This window comes from Microtus ochrogaster, chromosome 17, assembly GCF_000317375.1.
Source record: "Microtus ochrogaster isolate Prairie Vole_2 chromosome 17, MicOch1.0, whole genome shotgun sequence".
In the NCBI taxonomy this organism is placed as follows: domain Eukaryota; kingdom Metazoa; phylum Chordata; class Mammalia; order Rodentia; family Cricetidae; genus Microtus; species Microtus ochrogaster.
Window position 1 is genome coordinate 18,453,410 of NC_022019.1, and position 10,242 is coordinate 18,463,651.

Genomic DNA, 10,242 nt, shown 5'->3' on the forward strand with positions numbered 1-10,242 from the left:
TGCGCATGTGTGTGTATGAATTTGTAGTTTATCTTTTCATCTTTAATATTCTTCTTTTTTTATTTTTTTCGAGGCAGGGTTTCTCTGTTTAACACTCCTAGCTGTCCTGGAACTCACTCTTGTAGACAAGGCTGGCCTCGAACTTACAAAGATCTGCCTGCCTCTGCTTCAGCTACATCCTTGTATATTTCTTTCATTTTTGTTGTTCTTGCTGCTGTTTTATTAGCTTAGGTAGTCTTTTTATGTGAACACTACATCCATACAACATGCCCTTAGTATAAATCCATTCAGTAGAATACTGGTAAGTATTATTCAAGCATGAATCCTCTAAAATCTACCCCTATTTTCCTACTATGAATCAGTAATACCACGCGCAAAAAAACCCCAGTGAACAGTTTTGTAAAGTGCATGTACAACATCTCCTCAGCACAGTAGTACACAGCTTTCCCAGCACTTGTGAAGTGAAGACAGGAGGACCCATCAGGAATTCAAGCCCAACCTCTAATATTCAATAAGGGTGACATCAGTCTTGGCTTGTAGCTTCAGGTAACTCCATCAAAACAGAGAGCGAGTTGTGTATAAAGGATCTTACTGATCCACAAGCCTTTCAATGAAAGGCTGGTTAATATTTACTTTCTTGTTAAGTTTTGTGGCACTGGAGACCACGCCCAGGGGCTCATTGAGGTTTTAATTTGCATTTTCTTCCTTTAAACATAATTCCAACCTCCCTTCTTCCCTAAAACCTTTGATTCATTTATGACTCACTCCTGGAGAAGAGGCTCTTTGTATTCAAGCAATCTGTGGTTCTACTCTCACTAAACATAAACTGTGTTCTGGGTACCAAAGGCATTCATTAGTGTGTCCATCAAGGTTACTAGCCACTTTAGCTTTAAACTGAATTTCTGAGTTACACTGGTGAAAAATTATTAAAACTCCACAACATGTTTAAAGATATATATGAAGCCCTAGGAGTGATGATTACTGGCTAAAGAATGAGGTGTTATTCATGAATCCCTCCCAAGAGGAAGGCATAAAAGATACATATCAAAATCTTGGGATAAGAAAATTATTTTTCTAGTATACTCTAGTATTACCAGGTATTAAACCAATGTAAAAGCAGACTGCTCATTCATTTCCCAGACGCCCAGACCAAAATAATCACATAGAAGCTATATTAATTACAACACTGTCTGGCCTATTAGCTCAGGCTTCTTATTAACTAACTCATATCTTAAATTAACCCATTTCTATCAATCTGTGTTTCACCAAGAGGCTGTGGTCTACCGGAAAGGTTCCCGGCATCTTTCTCCTTTGGCAGTTACATGGTGTCTCCCTGACTCTGCTTACTCTCTCTCTATATCTCTGTTTGGATTTCCCACCTGGCTTTATTCTGCCCTGTCATAGACTGAAGCAGCATCTTTATTAACCAATGATAATAAAATATATTCACAACATACATCAATTCATTATGTTGACTTAAAAGTTCTGTGGGGTTGGGGGCATCATTATTTAGAAATTTATCTTTATTTAGGAGTTTTATGCATTACCTAATAGTAGTAACTTTGGTACATGTTTTTAAAATTGTTTCTTTATTTTTGTTTTTAAAGTTATTTTATTTCTTCATGAAGCACCATTGTAGGTAGTATGGTGTAGGTACTGAGAGAAAAAAAACAGTGGGAAGTAGGGGTCCTGGTTTACCACTTAAATTCTAATTTTCCCAGAGTTTTAAGCAGGGCTTTAACAAAGAGCTATTTTAAACTACAAAGCAAGGAGAAGACAAGTTCAGCTGCTATGAAATCTATGACCCATGGCCTGCATTGGGGTTCTACAGCACAAATAGTGAGCTCTTATTTGAACGTCTCAGTAATCTGACCCCTAAGGTTCAATAAGTAGGTATAGGTTGGCACATTAGTATCTGTTTTTAAAGGACAAAACTTAATTTATAGCTTTTTGAAATTAAGTATGATCACTTTTTAAAGTTCCCGTATTTGATTTTCAGTTCCTAGTAAATGTTATTTCTCTATAAATATACATAGCATCCATGGAGATAAAACAACAGTCCACGCTCATCTGGGAAATGCAGCATTGAGGGAGAAGGAGGACACATCCCTGCTTGTCTTCTCTGCTCAAGGAAACAGCTGGATCCTGGTGGAGCAGTGGATTCTGAACCACTGAAGCTGTACTCTCTTCTGCTGCCTACTCTCAGCCTTGAAATCTAAGTCTTAAAGCCACAGTGGTCACTGGAGGGGCAGAATGGTAGCCTCCATGGACGCTTCATCCCCAAAGGATTGCCATTATCGGACTCAGGTAGGAGTTCCCTGGAAACCATGGTCATGGGCCAGCGCTGTTACCACATGTTTGCCTAAACCAGTGGCAGATGGCTGACCCTGCAGTTCCCCATCATGATGACAGCTGGGAAAGCAAGAAGCCCACCAAAGTCCACAAAAAAGAAAAAGCTAAGGAACACCATGTCACAGGCAGCTTCACTCAACCCCAATGCATTGAAACAGCACAGGCACACAAAGTAAGCTCCTTCATTACAAATGATCTCACATATTCCTATGATGATGTAGGTGTTGCTTTCTATGTGTTGCTTTCATTGGTTAATTAATAAAGAAACTGCCTTGGTCTTTGATAGGCCAGCCCTTAGGTGGGTGGAATAAACAGAACAGAATTCTGGGAGAAAGAAGCCAAGTCAGCCAGTGATGTGGGAGTGATTTCTTATTAATAAAGAAACTGCCTAGGCCCATTTGATAGGCCAACCCTTAGGTAGGCAGAGAAAACAGAACAGAATGCTGGGAGAAAGAAGTTGATTCAGTGAGTCGCCATGATTCTCCCACTCCAGACAGACGCAGGTTAAGACCTTCCCTGGTAAGCCACCTCGTGGGCTACACACATTATTAGAAATGGGCTAGTCTAGGTGCGAGAGTTAGCTGAGAAAAGGCTAGATATAATGGGCCAAGCAGTGTTTAAAAGAATACAGTTTCCATGTAATTATTTTGGGTAAAGCTAGCCGGGTGGCGGGATACAGCCCGCCGACCATATTACAACAAGTCAGTCACCTGATTTTCCCACTCCAGACAGATGCAGGTTAAGATCTTTCCTGGTAAGCCACCTTGTGGTGTTACACAGATTATTAGAAATGGGTTAATCGAGATGTGAGAATTAGCTAATAAGAGGCTGGAACTAATGGGCCAGGCAGTGTTTAAAAGAATACAGCTTCTGTGTAATTATTTTGGGTAAAGCTAGCCGGGTGGCAGGAAGCGGCCCACCGTTCCATACAATACTATGACTTTACTCTAAGATGTTGGTAATTTCAGACTCTGACTCTTGTCCATGAATCTAGCCTGTTACGCTATTTTTATGGCAATTAGAAGCATGGTGTGTGACTAGGAACCTCACAGAGTCAGCTTGATCCTGTCTCTCCTTTTAGAAGCTACGTGACTTGATCTAGTAACGTACAACTAAATACCACTTTAATTCATAGTTTCTAGAAAGATGGAAATGTTCCACCCCTCTAAGGCTGTGATAAGAATGAAGAACACAATGCACAGACCAGGCCTGGCTCAGCTTGGCACACAGCAAGGGCTTGGATGGTGGCTGTTTTCATTTTTACTGCCTCTGATGACACATCCCCAAAGACTGAAAAATCATTTTTCTTATACTCTTTACCCTTAAATCCTAAACCTGTTGTTACCTCTGTTCTTTCTAGCGTACAGGACTCTTTTTGCCCTAAAGGAAGACTATCCCAGTCCACTCATGTCAGTGAAACGTGAATGGAGGTCAGCATGGATTTGAATGGTACCAGCAACAACCTATGAGCATGGGTCTCAAGAGAAGATAATGTGGGCAGAGCCACAGTTAACCTGTGATGGACATAAAACATAAGCAATAAAACTTTTGACTTACTGTTTAAAAGGCTATTTATAGCCATAAAATTATCTTACTTCTCCTGACTGCTGAGACTTGCCTTTCTTAGTGAGTGTTCTTGCCATCCCCAGACACATATCCAAAAGAAATGCCTGGGAGATTTTATCCTGTTTGTCCTGACTTATTAATTAATTCTACCTACTTAATATTTCACAAATTATCACCAATTTGATCTTAACTCAGGTTCCATTTGTGTTCACTATTTTCCTTGCTTTATGCCCCTTAAACATTTCATCCACATGCAACAGCCCACAGCCTCTCAAAGAGCCAATTTTCAGGGATACTAAAGGACGTGGCCAGGAACACCCCTTATTATACCAAACCAATCAGTCCCACCTTTACAGCCTCAACCATCTTGTCCAATTCATATACACCAAGCAAGTATTTTCCTTTTTCTAAATCATGGGGTGTGGAGGAGGGGAGTAACCAATCAAATAAAAAATACGCCTACTGCTCAAAGCCCACTGGCATTATTGCAACCTGTTTTGCCTTTCATGGACCCTCTTCAGCAAAGCTCTCAGCCCAGGCTTCCTCGGAGCCCATGCTGCTATCTCATGCCTGTCAGCCTTCTTTGGGAAATACAAATAATAAAAAGCTTCAGATAATGTTATCAGTTTCTCTGTGTTCTCTTAGTCTTCAAAATAAAGCAAAAGCCTGTGGATGCACATCAGATGGGACACTTATGAAGCAATAAAAGAGACTGACTAAATGGAGACAATTATGATTAAGACCGTCCATAGGATGTGGTGAGTAGTTCTGCTTCTAGTGCTCGTGCTGAAGGTTAAATCCAGAACCTACTACAGGCTAAGCATATGCTTTATCACCAAACTACATGCCTGCCCAGCCTGAGATTATTTCCACCAATATCTTAAGAACATTCAATCCATTCAGAAGAAGAATGCATAGAAGCCAAAGAACATAAATTTAAATTAGAAAACTGTTGAGCTACATGAGGGATCAAACTAACTGACCAGGATGCAGGATGCAGAGCTGAGCATCCCACTTGAGAAGTTCACATTCCCTGAAATGAATTTCCAACAGCATGAGTCAGTCCTACGTGCTCTACTTCCTCCACTACTGAGGATATCTCAGATCAAAAAAAAAAAAAAAACAAAACCACACACTGTGAAGAGAGTTTGGCAGCTTAGCAGTTTCCTACAAACTAACATTGCTCTATAAGGTGACCTGACAGTCATCTCTCACCATACACTGTCAGCTCTGTACCAGAATGTTAAATACACATCTAAGTGTCCAAAACTCAAAGTAACCGAGGTAGGTTTCAAAAGAAGACTAGATAAATGATCTGTCCTAGAGCAACCACACAATGGTTATTACACAATCATAAAACAGAAATGGGGCAATTAAACCATGAGAAGAAACTGTCCAGATCATTTTGTGAAGTCAGAGTAACCAATCTGAAAAGGTTACATTGCCAATTCAATTACATGGCATTCCAGGAGAGATAAAAGTACATTACACAGCAAGAAAACCAGTGGCTGCCAAACCTCAGGGATAGTGAAGTAGAGATGAACAGGGGAAACATGGGACTTCCTGGAGTTGAGAAGCTACTCTGTATATGATAATTTAAGTATGCTGTATGTATATGTCAAAACTCACAGGACTATAGAGCATGGAGCCTGAACCCTAACCTTGACAAATTATGAGGTTTTGGTAGCTGAGGAACTTCATGTATTATCTAGTGATGTCATCTGGGTTGTAATTTTTATGTTAATATTTAACACCCGTGTTAGCAGTGGGAATAACTAAGGAGGTGATGTATTAGAACTCTATACAGTCACTCAGTTTTTCTTATGAGTCTAAACTGAATTAAACCCCTCATCAAAAAAAAGTTCTTTTTGCAACAAATGGAGACTCACAGAAACCATAACAGATCAAAGTGCAGAAAACAAGGATTGGATGGTGGTCAGACTCAAATGATATAGCTATAACATAGTTCCTGAACCTCAGGTTCAGGGATCAACACAAAAGAGGGAGCAGGATTTTAAGAGCCATAGGAATAGGAAGATTATTGTGAAGTCATTGTCTCCTAGAAATGCCAGAAACGCTACACTCAACAAGTCTCATCAACATGGCTGCCTAACAAAGACCTGAACAATGACAACACCAATGGACATGAAAGGGAAAACTTGAGGGCCCTCACCCTAACCAAAGAATTACGGACAAGAACTGGGGAATGCTCTGAATGGGAGAATCGTCTTCCCAAGGAAGAATTCCCTTAACTGGTTATCTAATATCAAGTGTTCAGCTCTGAGATCACACTCATTCAGGTAACATGATACAGATTGGACAGTGTGTGTGTGTGTGTGTGTGTGTGTGTGTGTGTGTGTGTGTGTGTGTGTATGTGTGCCTGTGTGTATGTGCCTGTGTGTGTGCATGTGTGTATGTGCGTATGTGTGTGAATTACATGGAAGGGTTGGGGGGAGGAAAAGGAAGAGTGAAATGATGTTAACTATATTGCAATTTCAAATGAATAAAATTATTATTAAAAACAAAATAAAAATCTATTACTAATTGGGTGTGGTAGTACACACCTTTAATTCTAGCACTCAGGAGGCAGAGGGTAGAAGAGCTCTGTGGATCTGAAGACACACAGGCCTACATAGCAAGTTCTAGGCCACTCAGAGCTACACAGTGAGACCCTGTCTCAAAAAGAAAACAAACAAACAAAAACCTCCTAGTAAGAAGACCAAGCCCAAACAGACTCAGCTGTGCCAGTCAGAGGAGGGGATGCCTATCGCTGTTTCTCTAAAAACAGCACTGATGTCAGGAGAGTCCCGCTACAATTCACAAGCCAAACCCACTACAACTACTGCAACATGGCAGTCTGTCTACACAAGGAGTGAACAGACAAAGTATTCTTGAGGGAGCAGGTAACTTAACAGACAAATATAAGAAAGTTAATGTGATCCCAGGAGATACAAGGGAAAGCATGCCACTGAGAAAGTCTGGACAACACAGAGGATCTGTGGCTGTGGACTTCCCACACCGTCCCTGCACACAGCGGAGTCCAGCTTGCTGCTTTTCCAGGTTCCGAATGATGTCAGCTCGCAGGTGAGCTCTGACTTGGCTTATTAGTCAGTTTTGAACCAATATTAAGAACATCACTGTCACCAGGCAGTGGAAGTGCACACCTTTAATCCCAGCACTTGGGAGGCAGAGGCAAGTGGATCTCTGTGAGTTCAAGGTCAGTCTAGTCTACAAAGTCAGTTCTAGGACAACCAGAACTGTTACACAGAGAAATCTGTCTCAGAAAACAACAAAAACTAACCCAAAACAAAATAAAACAAAAAAGAACATCCACTGTCAAGTTTCCCTGTTACACAGTTTTTTAAGGGTATCTGTTAATTTCATGCATATAAGTGTTTTGTCTGTGTAGACCACTCCCCCATATTTCTGCTTCAGCGTGGACTATTCTCAACAACCACTTACACCACTACTACTACTTCATAGCCCCAGTGCTCTCAGATTTTGAGGAATGTTTACCAAGAAGTGAACCAAGATGTAGGCCACTATGGCAATGTGTCAGCCTGGTACTGTGTCTTCCCTCAGCAGAACACACAGCGAGAGCAGCCAGACTGAATTCAGTGACTGGCCTCAGACAACCAATGTTAACAGCAATCTGTCGGAGACTCATAAAAGTACATGAATACCTGCCACAACTGTGATTACTCGGGGAGGGGGACCCTTTAAGAGGCTTCCATCAGACCCTGAAAACCAAGTTAGCAAAGGAAGGTGATGCTAAGAAAGTGTGTGAGCTTTCTCACGGAGCACTGGACTGAGCTCCCAAAGTCCAACTGAAGAGTGAGATGAATGAGAACATGAGCAAAGAGGTCAAGACCATGATGGAGACACCCAATGAAACAGTCTACCTGAGCTAATAGGAGCTCACCAACTCTGGTCTGACAGCAAGGAAACCAGCATAGGACCAAACTAGGTACTCTGAATGTGGGTGACAGTTGTATGGCTGGGGCAGACTGTGAGGCAGACTGTGGGGCCACTAGCACTGAGGCCAGGATTTAACCCTGCTGCTTGTATTGGCTTTTTGAAACCATTCCCTTTGGAGGGACACCTTGCTCAGCCTAGATATAGTGGGCAAGGCCTTGGACCGTCCCCAAAAAAATGTGCTAGACTTTGTTGACTCCCCATGGGAGGACTTACTCTCTCTGAGGAGAAGATGGGGGAGGGAGGTGGTAATTGGGGGAAAGGTTGAGGCAGTGGGAGGAGGGAAGGCAGTAGGAACTGGGAATGGTATACAAAATGAGAAAAGACAGCTTTTTAAAAAATAAGTGTGTGAGCACATGTGACAACAAAAATCAAGACAATCACCTTCCTTGTTGTGTTTGCACAGGACAGAAAAATCTAGCACACAAGTGTATTACTACTTGTTATTCAATGGCAAAGAGAATAGCACATTATGCCAGAAGTTATTTTTTTTCTTCTGTATGTGTATGTAGTATAAACACTGTGTTTAAGTGTCAAGAAAAATCTAGCACACAAGTGTATTACTACTTGTTATTCAATGGCAAAGAGAATAGCCCCTTAGATATAAGAGAACAATAATTATAAGACATGAGGTAACATACATTTCCATCTCCTTACCTGTTGTGTTCCATCTGCACTTACAATAGGGGCAGACAGAAGAGAGATGTCGCTACTTAAAATCTGAGCTGTGTCTAGCAATGGCGGGTGTTCTGCCATTATCAATAAGGCATCAATACACAGGATAGCCCTCCAACTCTGCAAAACAAAAAGACATGGCCACTGTTGTTTACATTCAGAGAAACATTAAAACACACTCAGGAATTGCCTCACTAACAGACATACTGTCCAAAGGAATCCAAAGAGACCTCCTGACGACTTTTTTTCAGTCAACTCTTTGAGAAATGTATTCTTTACAAACCCACCAAGGTAACTATTAGTACACTGTATATTCTAAACCCAGAATATTCTGTATATTCTAATACCAGAACCACTATTTAAATTCATGTCTGTCTCTCCACCCTTCCATCCCAGATAGTGGGTATTTAATTTAAGAATCATCATTTAATCTATACCCTATGATAGACATCAAACTCCAATGGTTGAATGAGGCAAATCTACCTCTGACACTCTGACATTTTTCTTTGAGCAGACAAGGTAATTACAAAGACCCAATCTTCCTGTCATCCTGTTTGCCTTGAGGCACTACACAAAAAGAATTACAATTTTTCATTGAATCCTCATACAAAGTAAAACAGTTTTAAAAAAGAAAAGAGAGAACTTGTTCAGGATTAGGATAAGAACCTTCAAGTTTTAAGTTTTAAGCTCTCACATTATCCATTCATCTGTTTTCATTGTTCTTTCATGAGCGAGAACAACTTTGCAGCAAAATGAACCCTTCTGTTAATGAAAGGATGCTTGCCTGCATTTCGAACCCTTTAGTGGCAGGTGCGCTAGCAGTCACATGGCGAGGGGGGTAGCAGGGAATAGTCTACACAGCATGAACCAATAAAACATCAGCAAACTGAGCCAACTGAACAATCATACATGTTACTAAATCTAGGCTGAGCTGTAAAATAAACATTTTGAATGCTTGCAGCATTCACGAATTCAATGCCAAGGGGCAAGATATTCAACTTCCATAGTTGAAATTCACATTTTTTTTTAAATTTTAAGCTGTTAAATCTTCTCAAAAACTCTTAAAGTTGATTCAACTTGAAAACAATTTTCTGTATTAGAAACTGCTCTGAGACTTTACAAACTGTATTCAACACGGTACTTAATGATGATTTCATACTGAAAAGCCTAATAAGGTACATCTTATATCATTAGCTGTCTTATGAAAAGGCATGACACTTAAACACAGTGTTTATACTACATACACATACAGAAGAAAAAAAATAACTTCTGGCATAATGTGCACTCCTAAATTACTTAGAGATGATAAAACCCAACACTTTGAATCACATAAATAATTTCTCCATGAAATTTACAAAGAATTATAAGGCAACATAGAGTCATGTGATATTTTGACTCTTAAAAGTCTTACAATTTTATTACATAAGAGCAAAACATTTCCAGAAAGTAAACTCACAAAGAAAGATTCTGTAAGTGTTTTATTTTTTGTTCCTCCCTTCTTCTTTTGTTTTCTTCCTTCACTCCCCCATCTCTGTCTCCTAGTTATACTGGCAATGAACTTTTATTTCATTAACAGATGGACTCTTAGTGTCATACAAGCTAGACTCCAACCCTCCTCTGCTGTGGTACCTGGCTGGATACCTAGGGTCACAAGTGTCTGCCTCCTCCTCCTCC

At 40.4% G+C, this 10,242-nt stretch overlaps 1 protein-coding gene across 5 annotated transcripts in view; it reads right to left on the reverse strand.

Moving 5' to 3' along the window:
- Positions 1-10,242, reverse strand: part of Fndc3a (fibronectin type III domain containing 3A) — a 136,415-nt gene that overhangs the window by 101,159 nt on the left and 25,014 nt on the right. For 4 of the 5 annotated variants that reach the window (XM_026783165.1, XM_005355605.2, XM_026783164.1 and 1 more), the window contains exon 2: positions 8,551-8,688. In XM_026783165.1, coding sequence (XP_026638966.1) covers positions 8,551-8,649 — 99 coding nt within the window. In that variant the 5' untranslated portion in view covers positions 8,650-8,688. Of the gene's footprint in view, positions 1-8,550; positions 8,689-10,242 lie in introns of those variants that run through there. The other variant, XM_026783167.1, reaches the window with a different exon arrangement.